General features: G+C 40.0%; 1 protein-coding gene across 1 annotated transcript; it reads right to left on the bottom strand.

Moving 5' to 3' along the window:
- Positions 1-1,273: 1,273 nt before the first annotated feature.
- DIPK1A (divergent protein kinase domain 1A) lies at positions 1,274-17,934 on the bottom strand. Its single transcript, XM_065655695.1, has 5 exons — positions 17,617-17,934; positions 6,131-6,265; positions 5,757-5,864; positions 4,902-5,078; positions 1,274-3,607 (listed from the first exon to the last, which is right to left on the bottom strand). Exons 1-5 carry the CDS (start codon positions 17,668-17,670, stop codon positions 2,795-2,797), a joined length of 1,287 nt encoding a protein of 428 aa, XP_065511767.1. The 5' UTR covers positions 17,671-17,934; the 3' UTR covers positions 1,274-2,794.
- Between the last annotated feature and the right edge of the window lie 1,226 nt (positions 17,935-19,160).

Raw genomic sequence — 19,160 nt, 5'->3', positions numbered from 1 at the left:
ATCTTATAAAGATGCAGAGTATTTTTTAATGATACACATATTCTGTAGCCTTAAGGGTTCAAAGTACTGTATGAATTGAACTCCTTGATAGAGAAGAGAGGTGACGGACTTCAAAACCAAGGCTGCTGCATTAGAATTATTCCCTTTAGAAAGGGAAAGGAATTTGGTTATTTTTTGGTGTGACTAGTATCAAAGACTAGATACAAGAACTTGCTGTTTCTAACTCCAAAATGATTTTAAATTTTTTAAAAGGGCTTCACATGCCTTTTACCATTCTTCTTTAAGCATACCTAATGTTATGGGAAAATCATCTGTATATAGTTTAAGAAAAAAGCAGGAGTAGGCACAGGAGGTTCTAAAGCCTCTGCCCAAAGCCTTAGGCTTTCAGAACACAAGTGGCAGCACTTTCCCTACTGTGACTGAACTGTAGCTGGTACAGGAATACAGGTCTAATTGAAGTATTTAAGCTTCCTCCAGTAACCCAAGTACTTCTATGCACTCAGCTCCAGGCTCTGGCAGCTACTGAAACAAGTACTGTCCTAAGCTGAATACTTAACATTATTTAGTGATTAGACAAGAGAATTTCCTTTTAAGTTGCATATACATGCTTAGTTACACAGGCCTTGACTTGCCCCATCCCTTATTTTTCTCCTACATCTCAGCACTTGTTTCTCATTAGACTTACTGAAGTTGCTTGCACAGTTAAAACATGAGTCAAGTAGGCTACATGGAGGAATGTTTTGCTTTAAGATACTGATAGGTGGTAAGCACTGCTATCAAAAGAGAAAAGGAGACCTGTGATTTATTATAAACAAGTGCATTTTTTTTCCAATGAAAGCTCCAACTTTATGCAACAGCAATAAAAATATTCTGTTCAACAAATTGCACTATTAAACATGTTTTTCAACTGTACCCAACGTCATTTCAGATTCTATAATCTCTGCCCAAAACCTAGTAGCAATTAGAGTCCTCTTTTTTTCCCCACAAAGAACACAACCACTTTACACTTGTATGCATTGCTGGCTACAAATACTAGCTGTGGCTGGAGGACATTATCAAGTTAGAGACAATAATTAGCATAGTAATTCTTTAACTAAAAAGTTGATGCTTACAAAACAGTACACTTTTAACACAAGCTGCACACTACTACATATGGTATGGAGAAATGACTATATGTTGGTCCTGTACTTTGGTTTAATCATTCAAGGAATGCATTTAATACAGGATACCTGAAGAAGTTAACCTTTCAAATATTTAAAAAAAGGTTGTCCTTACCTATGCTGAAAATGAATTAAGGGGCCAAGATTAAGAAGTGTAAGGATGACTGCCATTAAAATCATTAAGGACTGAACTACTTCATACCTAGAACATCTATAAATTAAACATGAACAGATAAGTATTGAGCACAATATTAAGGCGTTTTATGGACATCCAGTTCTGTATAATTGTGAACATAGATGTTAATCTGAGAAACAGGGATGCAGATAAAGGTACAGTGGTCATGCCATGTGGAATGCCTGGACCAGATGCTGTTTATTTTACTCGTGACTTGAGACTTCACCATGATTCATGGATGCTACTAGAAAAAAGAATAGTAGCACACTACAGCTCACTTCAGTTGGATCTCATTTCTAGCTGTTATTATACTATCTCACAGGCTTCCATTTAAGCAATATTCCATGATCCTGAACAATCCAGCTTGTGTCCTACAGTTCAGGTCTAGCTCTGGCTTACATACTTCTTGCAGTAGTTCAAGAGGATTTAAGTACAAGTCTGTAGCTAAATTTGGAGGGACAGTGCAGAGTCAAGACTTTATCCACAACTAGTTCCCATTTCACATGTCATACAGCAGATTCCCACACTATGCAGGCTTCCTTTTTTAACTATTAGAACATTTCTATCAGTATTTTTAAAAATGGATTAACTTCAGTTCTCATAGAATAGCTTACTCCACAAACTCCTCACTTTCCAATGTTTGCTACAGCTTAAATTGGGTTAAAGGTTTGAACTGAAGTATAATAATCCACAGTTTTTGAAACAAATGTTGATGCTGCTGCCAGGCCATATACATGATTTTAAGAAATAGCATGTTCTAAAATTCTTGGCTCCCAACATGGTTTACTGTATATAGACTTTATTAAAAAGTGTTGAACTACTTAAACATTCAAGATGTAAGCATGAGGTAACAAGGTGTAAACAGAATCTGATTTAAGTCTCGTATTACAAGCTGTCAGTTCTAGAATAAAATTCTAATTTTCCACAGTTTAAAAATTATTAATGTGCAAATTCTGCCATGCCAAGGTATTAGTAAACTTCGATCTCACAGTTCAGTTTATTCACAATAGCAACTTTGACTCAGACACATGATTTGCAGTAGTGGTGGTTCTTCATAAAACTACGTAGGATAAAAATCTTTTGCAAGTATTTCACAAGTGAGCAATGATTTTCACAGAATTGTAAGATGTTCCATCAGTAGATGTGGTGGCACAGTGAATACTTCCATCCTGTTCAAGATCTGACGAAGTGCACAGAACAGTCAAGCATGCAGAGTTTCTGTTTCCACAACACAGCACTGGAACACCAGAAGTGCTTCTGGCCTCTGCCCGATCATTCAGTGGCGTGTTCATTCTTTGAGGAGTCCTATCATAAGGTACTGACTGAACAGCAAGAGCTAAAGAGCCATTAATGGAATCTGAGTAAAGAAATGTCTTTAAAAAATGCTGCAGACCATTTTTATCAAATGCAATAGGCCACTTCTAGTGGCAGGCGTCAATGTCATCTGCTGGTGGAGAAGCTAAGAATCATTTGTATGGGAAATTTTCTTCCACAGTAAAGTTTTTAAGTTATTGAGTATTAACGAATGCTCCATTTCCATCTGATTTGCTGTGACTTTAAGGGCAATACACAAGTACAGTTGTTTTTCTAGTTCTTCGTGGATATCAGAAGGAGCACCACGAAGCAGATAGTCTTTAAGTAGCTGACAGGCTTTTGCCAAGTTTGGCTGAATTACTTCTGTGGTACATCTCATTTTGCTTTGGTCACACAGAGTTCTACAGTCTGTACCATAAATGCAGTCCAAATCTGATTCACACTGACGATCTTTAATAATTTCCTTCAAATTCATTTCTGGCACAATTTTTCTCATGTCTATCATTTTCAAATCATATTTATCATTATATCCCAAGTTTTTGGCACTTGTATCGCACATAAGAAAGTTTCCATAAGGTCCATGGAAAATATCTTCCACAAATTCTAAAAGCCCTATAGCTATTTTTGCTTTTCTTGGCCATGATGGAGTAAACCATTGGTCCATGCTTCTTCTGAAGCCAGAGGGAATGACAAGTTCTATAATCCATGGAAGGCTGATTCCATAGAGAGAGGTATATTCAACTCTTTCAGTCACATAGAGATCCCCACAAAACCCCATCAACTTGGGTGTATGTTCTTTGTCCTGCAGTATCACCATTAACAGAAACTCGTCTAACTGCAGAAGCGCCCATGCAGATTTCGCCTCTGGCAAAGAAACTCTACCATCTTTGTTTCCATCAGCAAAAGACAGGATGAGATTGACCAGTTCTGAAAGATTTCCTTGTTCACCCAATTTTGCCTAAAAGCAACAAATGAAAAAGATTAAGTATGATTTCATTAACTACCAATCCTCCTGTCATCCTACCTCCTGTTATTCTCCTTCTATGGATAGTGTGGTAGGGCATATGTTCTGGTTTTTATTGGTTATAGATGTTACAGGACTTGCTACCAGATGTCTGAAGAGCTTCCTTTTTGTTCTGTTCTCAAAGGCACCAAGTATATGATCTTCTGGAAGTACTAATGTTCTTTGCAAACATTAACATTCAGGTGTTCTCAGATCAAGAAAAACCATATTAAGTAGCTTGTTAAATATTCTCTTGGAAAAAGCATGTAGAATTAAAATGTTTAGATCAGGTTTAGTTTTCAGCTGAGTAAACTTGTAGATGTTTAGGTGTAGAGAAATTACAATCTCAACTACATTTTGGCCAGCTATAAGAAGTACCAAGTCACACTGGGTACAAATCCCATAAGATAAGTGTACTGAAATTATTTTTTTAACTTGATATAACCACTTCCATGGTATCAGTACAGAGAAAAAAGCCATTGCTGGAATCAGAACTACTGCATTTTCAACTACCACCAATGCACACAGAGAGTCAGATAAACTTCTCCCAAACTATCCTAAAAACTCTAAAACACCTGCTGCTCACCTAGTTGTAGAGACAAAACTACTGTGATGCAGCACAACTGTCATCAGCTTTACATCGTTATGTTACGTGTGAGCGTGTGTATACATGCTCAGCTGGAACAGCATTATTTTCATCACTGGAGACAGGAGCTATGACGATAGCAAGAGAATTTTAAGAAAGAAAACCCCAAATCAGTATTGACACAGCATCCAAGCGATGACTCTATATTATGAATTTTCTGGGGAAGCATTAAGGCAATAGAAATAAGTATCATTTTGATGTAACACAGGAAGAACTGGGAAAGCTGGTCATTCTGGTTGGGAGATATTCCTGCTGCTTAGTTAACACAGTAGCTCTTCTCAAGCCTGACCAGTTTTCAAATTGCACTTCGGTCTTCTTACCTGGTTACAGTAACCCCAGAAGTAGCAAAAAATATATATTTTTACCATATTTTCTATACAAATACAAATTAAAGCTGTAGACATGCAAGCTTCCATCTGTTAAAAAGGAAAAAACCTGAAAATTAGTTACTTCAAACTTCAAGATAAACACCTCTGGGAAAAACTTTTGTGTTGATTATTTTTCTAGTGTGCACTTAACAAGGCTCATACCGTTGAGCATCCTCTCCAGCTACAGGAAAATAAGCCTTTCTGTCAAAATAGAAAAAAATAAGCACATACTTACTTTAAAAAGTCCATATACCATTTCTTTGAATTTCTCAACAGTGGTTCCTCTTGTTGGTTTATCGAATAGGACTATTTCCTTCCTTGGTTCTGGGTCAGTACCAAAATCAAGTTGAGCAGCTTCTTCCATCTGGCATTTTATAACACCTTGCAGATTTCCCCAGATTCCTAAATACATCTATGCAGGAAAAGAGGGAAAGCAGTAAAAAACACTGTAGAAGTCCATCATCTAAAGACCGCCTGTACTCCAACCACTGCTTCAAGAGTCCAGACAGATCAGAAAACAGAGTCTTGTCTACAGCCAATGCACAGAGCGCAAACAATAGCAACCTCAAATGCAACCCACTGCTGCAGGTACTTAGGAGACACTATACTGAGAAAATGCAAAGACAGCTTGATAAACAGGACATTGGTGTTACTACCATCTTTGCATACGTTGTTAAGAGGCTGCTGCTTCCATTTGGGAAGCAGGATAGCAGAGCAGCAGTATGCTGTACAAAATGTTAGGTATTCTGTGAAACATGGAAGGATCTGGTATATTATAGATATGTTTATAAAAATATATATTAGAAAATAACAATATACCCCTCTACATAAAGGAATAATATATAATATCATATGCAGGTATATTATATATAGGTACATATTGTATTTAATATATTAATAATATAAAGCATGCCTATATATTCTATATATGTATCCTATATACATATATAAACATGTTCTGCATGTCACAGCAAATAAAGTTTGAAAATAATCTGTATCAAACAGATACGGCTTGTTGACACTAAGCTGTTCTAGAAAATGACATTTCAGCGGGAAATTTTAAAACTAGGTTGGATGAGTAAAGCCTTACCTGGTTATTGGGCTTTGTTGACAAACATTTGGCAAAATACAATGTTTCTTTAGCACAAAGACTGCTACATGCTGACCCATCAATAACTCCAGTCTTGTATTTATCACACTGAAACAAACAGGGAGAAAAGTATTTAACAACTGTATCTCTCTCAACACCTGACTCTTGAAAGAAAAATCTAAGAAAATAATTCATTAACCCTATACCAAAACAATGTTAAGAAACATAACTGGTTTTACCTGTAATTGAAAATGTAGTCTTACTTCAACGTGATGAAGTATCAGATTTTGATTAATTTCTACGTGGCACAGACTGAATTGGCTGTGGAATTAGTCAGGACAAACACTTAAGAAAGCTATGCTAAATATACTTACTATTATTTTCCTACAGTCATGTCCTCTGCATAGTTCTGTGTAGGTGGAGTACTGAACATACATAATCCAGCTGCCAATAAATACTACTAACCAGGAGATAAAGAGATACTTCATTCGCATATATGAGAAACGTACCTAGAGGATACAAAGAGAAAATACCCTTTGTAATTCATCCAGCAGTAGTCAGAATGATAGGAACAAACATGATTTACTACTTCACCTTTAAGGATGTGACTTTCGCAGTGATAAAATAAGCACACTGCATTACATGGAACACTTGCTTCCTTCCATAAGCAAAACTGACAGGAGAGGAGATGGAAGAAAAATTAAGATATAAACAAATAAAATAAAAGGTGACAGACCCTCATAGGGCAAGCCAGGCTGCAATATTCAATTTGATCGAAATTGTGCAGTACGGTACAAATACCTTTGCCCCTGCTTCTTTGCACCTCTATATTGAAGCCCATTTTTGTTGTAATTACAGCCCAAGAACTGTTCGTGAGTCTATATCACAGATGAAATGAAGGAGTTGACCTGACTGACAGTACAAGCATGCAATAAGTTGTGTCAGCACAACCGAAGGATAGTACACCTTGGCAAAACCAGTAGAAATATTCTGAAGTAATTTTACTAACAACATTTTAGACCTATTTGCCTTATTTTTAAGTTGTTCCTCCACTGCCAGTGCTGCAAGTGAAGCCAGTTTAAAGATGACCATGTACTGCAAGCAATTTTTTTAAACCTTTCATGGTTTAGATTGTTGAAAACAGCACAATGAATATTCCTTTCTGTAATCTACATAGCATATTCATGTACCAGAAAGTCACTTAAAAACCAAATCATTGTACTCACCCACAATAAACCATGTTTATAGAATCCTTGGTCTTCTCTAAACATCCGTGAATAAGACTAAATATTAAGGTTTGTCATTAAATAATATAAAGGCTTTGTTTATGTTCTCTAATAAGTACTATCAGAATTTTGAAAAGTTGATTGTGGCAGTGTAGATGCCTGATAATTTAATGAAACTACACATCTTCAATATAAATATAGGTTAAGAAAAACATGGAATACAAATACCAAAATCCACACTTACTAAACAAAACCAAAACAAAACCCAAAAACAACTTTCAAAGATTTGGGCCGCTTCAATAAATGAAGTGCTTGAGTACCCTCTCATTTACATGTAACTACAGAAGGAAAGGTAGGAGAGTGCTGTACAGGAACACAGGATTGTCCTGCTACACCATATCAATGGTCCACCAATAAAAATGCTTTAAAGAAAATTTTAAAAAAGAAATCTATTAAGGAATTATCAATTTAGAAACCAAATAATCAAATATTTTATCATAAGTTGTTGATTCGGATAATGTTTTCTTCAAAGTAAACAACTTTCTTAACTGCTGATGACTGAAAGCTCATCATGTGCATCACTATTTTGCTGCTAGAAGTCTCTGACAGACACACGTAGAAGTGAACGTTCTGTAACCAGGAGCTTGAAATGCCTCATACCCTTGGTCCCTCCAAGTCAGGGCTGATGTTAGCAAGGGACCAGCGTTAAACGGACAAATAAATACATTTGTCTCTGATGTATGTTTAAGCAGAGGATTTGTGTTTCCAGGACAACTGATTAAAAATCTTAAACTGCTTTTCAACTTTTACAAAACTAAGCAAATGTTTTATTGTGAAAAATCAAGAGTTACGCTGAGAAAAACAAAATGGAAAACCTGATACTGCTTCAGAGTGAAATCTCAGCCCCGAGCTGAATGCTTGGAAAGCTTGTGGAGGGAGACATGGAGGGAGCAGGAGGGTGGGGGCTCCAGAAGATGCCAACAGGATGGACATTACCAAGCTTTCCAATGGAGGGAAAACACAGAACTGCAGCAAATTAAATAAATCAGGTGTTTGCTTGTTTTTTAACTAGAAAGACTACAATAATTTATGAGTACTTATAAAAATATGACAAACAATCAGTGCAAACAATCAGTGTGCATTTACACCCTTTCCTTCGGAATAAATAATTCAAGAAAGGTCAGTTCCAAGCCACCCAAAGGTGGTTCCAACCCATGCAGCTGCGGTCCTGCCACAGGCCTCAGCTGTGCATCCCTGTTACTTCATCCCTCACACACATCCCCTTGATCTGAAAACTACCTAGTTTAAAGAAGAGATAGATACAATTAACTGCTTTTATTCTGGTGATAGATCTTGATCAGATAGTTTCTTCAACCAGTTCTTCTTCTGTCGTATTTTATTGCGAGTGTTTTAAGACAGGAATAATTTCTGCTATTTTCCTCAGAGCCATAAAGGTCTTGGAGTAACACGTAATTTCCTCTGAAGTGTGGTGTCCACAATACGGATACAAACTGGATGGAGTACAAAAGTAGACCAACCATAATGTTTTGTGGTTTACAGCACATTTAGAAACAGCTTGGGAAATGCATGAGGAAGCTGAGGACAGAATGGCCAAGAAAACAAAACTGACAGCAAGGGGCTGGGGAGCGTAAGAAAATAAGTACCACACATAACTCTTTCCCATTGAAAGAGGACTACTAAAATGACAGAATTGCAAGACTTCCAGTGCAATTTCCTAAAAACAAAACAACACAAACCCAAAAACCAAACAAAACCAACCAAATGAAAACACCTACATGCTTACAACATGAAGAAACACAAACTTTCTTGCAAAGCACGCTACTTGAACAGACTAATGAAAAGCAGTAGAAGTCATTCTACATGTGAACCAGCAATAAGTAAGAATTGATACTTTACCAATGGGTTCAGAAATACTTCCCCCACCACAGTCCTGTACAGAAGAGAACTGTAATCTTAGTTCAAGCTCAGGGGGACTCAGCCTCATCTATTCTTTCTTCCAGACCATTTTCTGTATTTAGGCATCTATAATTTTCACTTACTATTTTTTTTTTCTTTCCAGTACCCATCTCAGGCTGTTTGCTTAGCCAGTCTTAGTGTCCCCCTCTTGAACCACACATTCTCTGCTGTTCATTTTCTTCCAGTTTTTTCCAATCTATTTGCATCTGATTCTGCAACACTGGCCTCAGTTCCAGTCTTGCTCCACCGTCTGTCTTCCATTCTCAGGTAAGTTTCCAGCACTACTCAGTGCCTCATTCACTGCTTCATTTTCTCCAGCACAACTTTCCTACTTCAGAATCCTTGTCCGGAACCACTGCCCATGCACAAAATGTGCTTATCACCCACAAGCATCCTTCTTTCCCAGCTCTGGGAAGCCAGCAGAGGTGATAGGGCAAAGCAAAAGGAGAGTGTCTCTCTCCCTGTTCCCACTTCCAGAACCAACAGAAAGCTGTAAGCAGAGCAGATGGGTTCTTTGCATAGTTTAGTTCTTACTCCCACACTACACAAAATCAACCAAAACAAAAACAAGGAGATCTTTTCTTCCTCAACAAGCCCAGGTTGCCAGCCCTGAGGCAGCCTTCCAGCAGAGGTCTCTTGAAACACAGTTTTGAATAGAGGTGAACCAAACCAGTAGATCAAAAACATTTAAGGTACAGGATTGAGGGATCGCCTGATCCCAATCAGTTCTGAGCGCACAAACGGATTTTTCTCAGCCCCTCTGGCGCACACAATGTGCTTTTTCCTTGCTACTTTCATACTCTCTGCTGGTTGAAGGACAGATATATAATAGTTTTAGCATTTACAAATAAGAATTACTATAGTATATTCACAGAGGTTCAATATATTCTGTAATAATTCACTTATTTTTATTTGTTCTTATACCGCCTAAAAACTCATGGTTTCACAACTTAGAGGTGGGGTTTTTTGCTGGTTTCAACACAGTACTAATACCAATCAGTGCTCTGTAGTACAGTTCCTGAAACTAACCAGGCGAGTCATTCATCTATTTTTACTTTGGCATAATGTTGCTGTAACTAGATACAGCATCAAACAGAAAGAATGACCTTTTTTGCCTCCGCAAGCACAATGAGATACAGCAGCATCTGAAGAGAAGTACAAAAGCTATTTGTAATTAACACTTGGTATTTTGATAAAATCAGATCATATTTAATTATTGATAACTACGCAATGAAGGCATGTTCATTAGGTTTTTGTACTCATCTTTTTGTTGGGATTGACTTCCTAGTCAACTGAGCAAACAGCTGCCCATTATTCCCACTTCCACTCCCTTGCCCCAACCCTCTGTCAAAGGTTACCACCACATGGCAGAGTCTGTAGAAGTGAATGCACTTTGGTCTCATAGACTGAGAATCGTCTTCTTCATGAAAAACCATTTTCACTGGAAGTTTCTTGTAGTCAAATAAATAAGGAGCTGGAGTAGCAAAGGTGAGTGTGCCTGCTCGCTCTGCCACTTCAGCTGCATGTACAGTAAACTGACAGCACGGGGTCAGAGGAACATCCTGGGCTACCCCAGCAACACTCCACAAAGCTACAGTCGTAGCCCCGTTACTAAAAACAATTAAGATGTGCCAGGCTGAAATGAGGATGGCTGCATTGGCAAAGGCTGATTCAAACCACCCTTAACTTCTTGTATGCACACTATCACAGAGGTAACTTGAGAAATTTTATTTTCCATCTAAATATACACCACCAGTGTAGTGTTGAGAACCTAATCTCTGACAAAGTTTCATCACTTATTTCAATAAATAAAACCCAAACACAACCAGCACACACAGAGAGACCTCCACCAATAAAGCTCTTCAGCATCCAATCTAAAAGGGTTGTTTTTAAACAGCTTACGATATTCCACCTAAATCTGCTGCCAGAAAAAAAAAAAAAAAGAAGGATCTTGTTTGACGTTTCAGGTAAGTCCTCTTGCTTCCTACCCAACCTCCCATGCTCTTTACTCAGCCCAGAGCTGCTGAGATACACTATATAGAGCAAGAAAGAACAGTACTCTCCTATTCTCCATCCAGCACTTGGCCTACAGCAGCTGGAAAAGCTGACAGATGACACTCCGACACATAAAAGCTTTCTCCAGAAATGGTGGGTATTTAGCTTGGTTGGTTGGTTGTTTTTAAGTCAACAGCACTATAGTACAATCACCATAATTTAAGAATTCAGCTGTGAAGGTGGGTGCTTTCTCAATCATCTCTTTTCAAGTATCTTTCATTTATTAAGTTTAATTAACTTTTCTGAATCCTACCAGAAGTCATCTTATACGTTGATATATCCTCTGCACATTCTTGAAGGAAACACTTTCCCTATAAGTCCCATTCTTCAGATAAGTCTAGGTACTACTTCTTTCAGGAAGTAAATAAAAACACTGGTTACAAATAAGCTAAAAACAAATGTTCCAATCGAAGCAGCATAATTTAATTCATTTAAAACATTCATGGCTTTCTCGTTTTAGCCACAGATGGGCAGGCTGCAACACAAGAGCAGGACCAACTATGCAAATCTTGGGGGGAGGGGGAGGACAGGAATCAAGTTAACACAAAGTGTATCCAAATTATAGCATTTCCTACTTTTTTCCTCTTCAAGACTGCTATCTATAAACAAAGTGCATCCAAAATGTCTGTTCTGGCAACATAAAATAACCTAACCTACATTTCAACAATGCTTAAATTCTGTGCCAAATAGATACATGCATGAGGTTCAATGTTAGGGTTACTCAGCTTCTTTGGACCAGGGTACAGGGGATTTATTCATATGGTTCAAGTCCCAGTTTGTCCCATATTGCATTCTACAAAGCCTTGCAAGTATTTCCTTTAAGTTCTGTTATCCAAGTTGGGAGACAAAGAACATAAGGGGAAATAATTTTCCTTGGCTATAAAATGGATATTGCCTCAAAACAAATGTAATCAAACCAAGGCAGAAGTTATACCAAGACAGCTCCTTTCTTTTGATAAGAACCAAGACTTCTGGCAACTTTAACTTCCTCTTAAATGTAATTTTTAGTTGTATTTCTCCAAAGAGAAGTATGATTTTCCAGAAACTATCACAATACATTTCACATTTTGATATCCAACATCACACGTGAAAACAACCCATGACAAGAATTGCTCAAGTACAGAGCTCCTGGGTATGTTTAATTCAACATACCAGCTTGTCTTCCAGGGCTTTCTAGCTCACAGAAGCCAAATCTGGATCTCTAACTCCATCACACACACTTTCAGAGATTCAAGTAACATGAGAACTTCTTTTATTATATGAAATTCTACCCACAAACACAAAAGGATACCAACATAATGGCAGGCAGTTTTCAGTGATTCAAGCAACATCTGTGTGAGACAGAAGCTCACAAAACTTTAAAAAAAAAAAGGGGGGGGTGGTGTTGCAGATTATTATGAACAGATACTAAATGAAAATACATGAAGGATTATTACTCCACAGTTGCAGTCAGTCTAGAAGACTATAGAGAACAAGATGCTTGGGGCAGAGTTTGAATAGGCAAGATTAAAAAAAAAAAAAAGAAGAGAGTATTTGCTTTTTCTCAAATTGATTTTTATTCTTAGAAGTGAGCGTTTCATAACTATTTAATTACCCAGTCCTTAAGAAAATATTGCAGAACACCTACAGGGAGAACAAAATATTATTTTATCACATCCTCATTTCTACAGACTATTATGACAATAGCCTTCCTAAAGCCTGTCACAAGACTCTTCTCTACAAAATGTCTTCTATTAATAGGATTACTGAAAATTCTAATAAATTAACTTTCTTCAGTATCATCTTTCATCTATTTGAAAGATAAGACAGAGTTATTTCCTTTAGAGATTCAGAGACAGGTGGGATTTTTTTGGTTTTTGTTTGTTTGGTTGTTTTTTTTAACTATTTCTAATAACCATAATATTGTAGAACATAAACACTATAGCACACAAAACTACTGGTAAAATCTGAGAAAGGTCAATAGAAATGAGTGTGTCAATTTCAGGCAAAGCTGTTTCATGTGTAAAAACTGCTTGGGAACCAAAGCTTCTGGGACAACAAACTCTCTTCTTTCCTCAGGGTTTCTTGCTGACTCCTTCCATGAACCTTTATAATACTAAACTTTAAACAAAAGTGCTATTTAATGCAATTTTGTGTTAAATGCATACTGTTTAGTACAATCTCAGAGACCAGCAGTTGTCTGCAAGACTCAGGACCACTGCAGAATATTGACCATATTCATAGTACAGGAGAGAATACTTTATATATGGGTTTATCCAAATTTGTCCTCCTTCTCAGGCAGAAAGAGAACATGTTTGGGACAGAAAGTCCTCTCCAAATGCCATCTGACTACATCATAAACTTGGCAGGAAGCTCCAGAGAAGCTGGATTTATTTTGGGCTCAGCACTGTGCCAATGTAGTCGCGTAGTTTTTGACTTGCAAGAGACTTAGGTCCTGCCAGTTCAGAGCATGGACAAGAGCATACATCTGCTTACAGAGGATCACAAAGTTGCACTCTCTTTGATTCAAAGGGAATTACTTTTCTAATAAGAACTTCCTTATCACACTCAGCAAAAGGTCCAATCATAATTTGGTTTCTTCCCTACATTCCCCCTATCAAATTTCCATTTCCTCCCCAGAACTGGTCTGTTAGTGTAGACACTCTCAGTCCACTTCATCTTGGAAGTGTCAGAACTGATGTGCACATCCTGCACTAATGCAGCAGGGACACAGATTTACTGAGCCTGGTTCGGTCCTATGTGCACTAACGCACCCCACATCCAGTGGCCTTACCGCACAGATGCTGCGCAGATCACGTTAATGCATTTCTGAGCAGGAAGTCCCAGACAGACATTAGGGAACAATACGTATAGACAGACTTCATTTGGAATCGTGACAAACTGCTGGGAAGCATTTTTAGTAACAACACATTCAGGGCAACAGAAGGACTGAGGGTTAGAAAATTATCAAAAAAGCAAGAAAGTGTCCAAAACCAGGAAACATAATTTCTCTTTTCTGCTCCACTCTTCCATTGAGACTTTTAAATATGAGCCAGGGAATACGAGAATGAAGGAAAGCACTCGTAATGCTTAAAAAGCATATTACAGAGTCAACTTCTTCCATCACTTGTATATTCTACTAAGTCATGTGCATTGAATAATAATTAGACATTCATCCCCTGGAACAGAACTGGAAAGCCACTTCTGGCAAAACTCAAGCCTGGACGCACTCCAAAGCATATGGAGAGCAGTGGATCAAAATGCAACATTACTTGCCAGTTTTTGGTAAGCCTACTTTTTATTTAAAACATTTTTATGGTTAAAGAGTATGAAAGTGTTTCTTTGTTTAATAGTACAGGGAGCTTAATTCTGCAAAGTATTCCACATAACTGCAGTGCACTAATCTCCAAATCTGAGTTGTTCAGATAAAAATATTGTTGGCTGATCATGTTAGTGACCCTGTTTTGTTCTTTATTCAGGTTGGTTTATGATTCATAGAATGTATTTCAGGTATGCTGACATGATGTTCGAGAATATTAGCCAACATTGTCTTGGATGCCAGGTACTGGACACATTCAGATTTTTAAGAGCAGACAGTGCATGCTTAGGATTATGCTAGCATCTTGAATTATTTGTATCCTGAGTAATCAAACTAAGTAAACAGAGTTGCAGATATATTTTGAAGTAAGATAATGACCAAAATGGAAAACAGGATGCTTCCCCTTAAAAGGTTAAGGGAAAAAAAAAAGTATTAAAATCTTAGAGAAAGACGTGATATAGGAAGTTTCTGTTATGTAGGGCTTTAAAATTTGTTTATTCTTTTGCCCTTCAAAGACAGTCTCTTGTACATTACTGAAGTCAATGAGACATCTCTAAAGAGCCTGCAAACTTGGTCCAGAATCTCTAGAGGCCACAAAGCTTCCACGCATGCAGGTGTTCTTTACATGATTATTGTCACACATGATCCTGCCGGCTGGCCCTCAGCGTCATGATACAATTGCTAACTACAGCTCTCCTTGTAAAACACAAATCAAAACCCACAGTGTTATTCACCCAACTGTAAATTCCTATAAATACAACTAGATTTTTTTTGGTGGCATTTAGTAGTGTTCAAAAGTTTGTCAGGTTTGAGGGGTTTTTGTTATTTTATTTGGTTTACTACTGTTACATGATTTGCAGCCTAAGCAATGGGAAAATTTTGTCTTTCAGAGTTACTGTTTTGTGGAAAAACTTCACCATTGTCTTTGTGGGTCCCTAACCACTAGGTTTTTAGCTAAGGTAAGATATCTAAGAGTTCGCCCTGCTCCTTCTACGTGAGCTGACACTTGGCAGCACATCCTTCTTAGCCAAAAAGATCAACTGAATACCTATGGATCTATCATTCTGCATAAAGAATATGTAAAATAATAATAATAGAACATTTGCCATAGAGTATCATTTGCAAACCAATGCAGAGCACCCTGCTCCTCCTATAGCAGGAAAGCTAGAGCAGATATTAAGTTCTGTGTTGCAGAACCTGATGTTCTATCAACTCACTTCACAACAAAGTTTTCAAAAAGTCTGGAACACATTTGGAGGTCACTCAGCATACATTCCACTGCACAACTATCTTCCCTTGCTGTGCTACTTGAAATATTGGACAGCAATATGACACAAATCTTTCCATCCTGCTTGTAGCTACATCTCAGTGAGCTAAAGTCTAGCACTTAGAGAGCATTGGCTTATTTGGAGACAAATCTCAATAAAGCACTCAGCAATTCATATATGGGGTGTTACAAAAACATGGACCCAATTTCAAAGCTACAGTGATTTCAAGCTGGATCAATTTCTTTGAAACACCCTGTAGTTAAATCACGACTACATTTGTCATGTACCAACAGCAACATGCAGTGACAAGAAAAGCCAATATATTGATAGCTTGCTGACATTCTATGGATGCATCAAATATCAACATAGATTCACTGCCTAACACACAAAAATATTTTAGTGTTCACAAAACCACTATTGGACCTCCTACACGAAATCTGGTAGGATACTCAAATGCAGCTTCCAGCACAAGAAAGCAGTTAGAAATAGTTTTTAATCTGCTATAGGAACAAATATTTAACTTCTTTGGCTTTTCTAATAAATTATCTTGCTGTCTTCCTTTTTCTCAGCAGATTTTAAAATAACATGTTTTGCTTGAAAGGCCTTCAAGTAAAAGTTGAGAAGAATGGAAAAAAATGCTATCAGACATCACCATATAGTGATCAGTAAGATATTTACCAATGCAAAGGAGGCAGACAAGTTTAAGAATCCTAATCTGAAAGGTAGCATATAGATTCACTTTAATTTGTATCAGAGGCTTTCTCCTATGGGAATCCCAATGCTGCACAGGTGTCTACTTCAGTAAATAGGTTGAGAGCAATCTCTTCTGGTCTAAAAATCAAGTGATACTGACCTAGATTTGCAGATACATACCAGAAAATAAATACTTAAGAGGGTAAGATTATACATTTAAGAAGTGTACATCCCACTTCAGGTACTTCCAAAAAGACGGTAAGATTGGAAAAGTTCCAGACAAGGATGAATTAAAACATTTGAGACCTTAAAATGCATCAGGATTAAGTTTACATTTTTTAATCCAATGATTTCAAAGCATTTAATAAGATATCAACAGATGATGAACATATAAGTAGCATATATAAGAAAATGAAATATTTATCCCCTCCAACTCAACAAATACTCATTTTTAGTTACAATTTAATTAAAATATAATGCAACAGATAAAAAGAAACCCCAGAGAATAACCCTCCATGTACCATATGGTTATTATGGACTAACATTTCACAGCGGAACTTCCCGCTACATGACAGCCACAGCACTTTCAACCAAAACATCCTTACATACATAGCTTAAGTAATACAAACATGTACCTCTATATGTAAATACAGACGTGTCCCTACCAACGCATAAACAAACGCATGGAGTAACTAACTACTGGACGGCAAGCGAGAAGTGCCCGACGTTAATTCTTTTAGGATACGCGAAAAAGCGAGTCTACGCCTGCCAGCTCTGGTCCACCCTCTGATGGGAGGGATGTCCACGGCGCCGGCGATGGGTGTACGGGAGGGACACGTGGAGAAAAGCACGAGGGCTCCTCCGGGCCGGCGGCACCCGCCTGGAGCTGCCCAACCGACAGTCTTGCGAGCCCGCGCGGGCCGGGGCAGCGGGCGGGCTCCGCGTAACAGGTCCCGCCGGCCGGCGGCGCGGGCCGCTCCGCCGAGCTCGCTGCGCCCCTGGGGCGGCAAGAGAGGCCCGATCCGACCGGCAACAAGCCCCGCGTCCCCGGAGCTGCCCGACACCTGCTCCCGTGCCCCGAGACCCGCCGCCAAGGGGCTCGGCGGCCGCGGCAAGTGCCCCAGCCCCGGTGCCGCGACCAGCCGAGCAGCAGCGCAGCAGAGCCCCGTCCGCCGCCAGGCGCCGGCGGGAGGGAACGGCGCCGGGCCGGGAGAAGCGGCGAGCCCTGCGGGCGGCGCCCGCTCCTGAGGTAACTTTGCGGAGGGGGAGAGCGGGGAGGGAAGGGTGCTGGCACCGGCCTGCCTGGCTCGCCCGCCGCGGGGGACGGCCCGCTGCCGGCCTACCTGCGCGTAGTGGGGTTTCCTGAGCCAGGCCCCCGGGAAGAGCCGCCTCGCCATGGCAATCACACATCCCCGCAGCGGGCGGCGATGGGAGGCGGAGCGGTGAGGATCGCTTCCCCGCCTGCCGCTGCCGCCGTGCCGCCGGCTTGGCACGGCACTCGGGCGGCGGCGGTAAGGGAGAAAGAAGAGAGAGAGCGAGCGCGGCGGCGGCCGCCGGTGCCTGAGGGAGGGAGGGAGGGAGGGCGGCCGCCGGGCGACAGCAGCTGTCAGCGGGCAAAACGCGCGGGCGGCTGCCGCCCCCGCGGATGCAGAGACCCGCCCGCTCCGCCACCCGCTGCTTAAAGGGGTGGGTCGCGGCGGCTCTGAGGGAGCGAGGCGGGGCTGAGGAGGGAGGGGGCGGAGCGAGGAGAGGCCCCGCCCCGCCGGGCCCGGCGGGGCGGGGCCTCTCCTCGCTCCGCCCCCTCCCTCCTCAGCCGCGTCGAACCGCCGTGGTAGTCTCGGTCGCTTTTCCCGCCCTCTGGCCGTGAGGGGCGGGAGCGGGGCTGGTCGAGGCCGGAGCCACCTCTGAGTTCACCTCGGCGCTCACGCCTGCCAGAAACTGCTGGGAACCTGTCTGGGGACAATTACGAAGAGGTCAGTTAATAAATAACGTGTCTCATTGATTGCGAACAGGCTCCCGGCATTTACTGGACAGGGTATTAAAAACAGTTGAAGGCCTGTTACAGTCTAAAAAAGAAAAAAAAAGAGTATTTTCTCCAAAATAAGGAGGGAGAGTTTGCCTGGGCCCTCGTTAACATAGATTAGGGACATCAGTCTCACAATGCAGGGGAAAAAGAAAAAAAAAATCAATTTTTCCTTCACCACAGGATCTCTCAACGCTTCACATACTGCCAGAAGTTCCAGTCCGGTTGAAATTAGTGGGAACGCTCTTAACTTCAAGTAAAATTGTCCTTTCTTTTGTCAAGTTTGATTTTTGCTCTGTCTTCATGCGTTTATGGCGTGGTTGTGACCTCCTTTAATGCAATGCGTTTAGCAGAGTCAGAAGCCGGTTCTCCTGTTAGGATGCTTTTTGGCCGTGAGACTTCGAGCAAAAAGATTATGCCATGGTGTGGGGATAAAGGTAGTGAGGAGATGAACATAACATGTTATGGCTTTTGGCATTCGGTGTACTTACCAAAGAAGGCTGCTTTGATGAACAGACGGGTCACAAAAATACTACTGTAAGAAAAAGTTACTTCTTTTGGCAGGGCTTACTCTTAAGGAAAGTTCTGTATCTGGAAACCAAATGTTAGGTGCTCACAAAGTACTAAAACTCTGCAGAATTTAAAGAGACTTGTGCTTTAAGATTCAAGAACAGTCTGCAACTGCTTTTTGAATAATATCACTGCCAGAGTCATTCTGAAGGATGAATCTGAAAATAAATTAGTAAGATTTGGCACTCCTGTAAAAGCAATCCTGGCTCTAATACAGCCAGCGGCTCTCACAGTGAGGCTGTTTTCTTCTCTTCCTATTCAGGCAGGCCCAGATGGCCGCGCTTTCTGCATCAC

This window comes from Caloenas nicobarica, chromosome Z (assembly GCF_036013445.1).
Source record: "Caloenas nicobarica isolate bCalNic1 chromosome Z, bCalNic1.hap1, whole genome shotgun sequence".
Lineage (NCBI taxonomy): Eukaryota > Metazoa > Chordata > Aves > Columbiformes > Columbidae > Caloenas > Caloenas nicobarica.
Note: the sequence above shows the minus strand (reverse complement) of the source record. Positions and strands in the feature narration are given on the sequence as shown.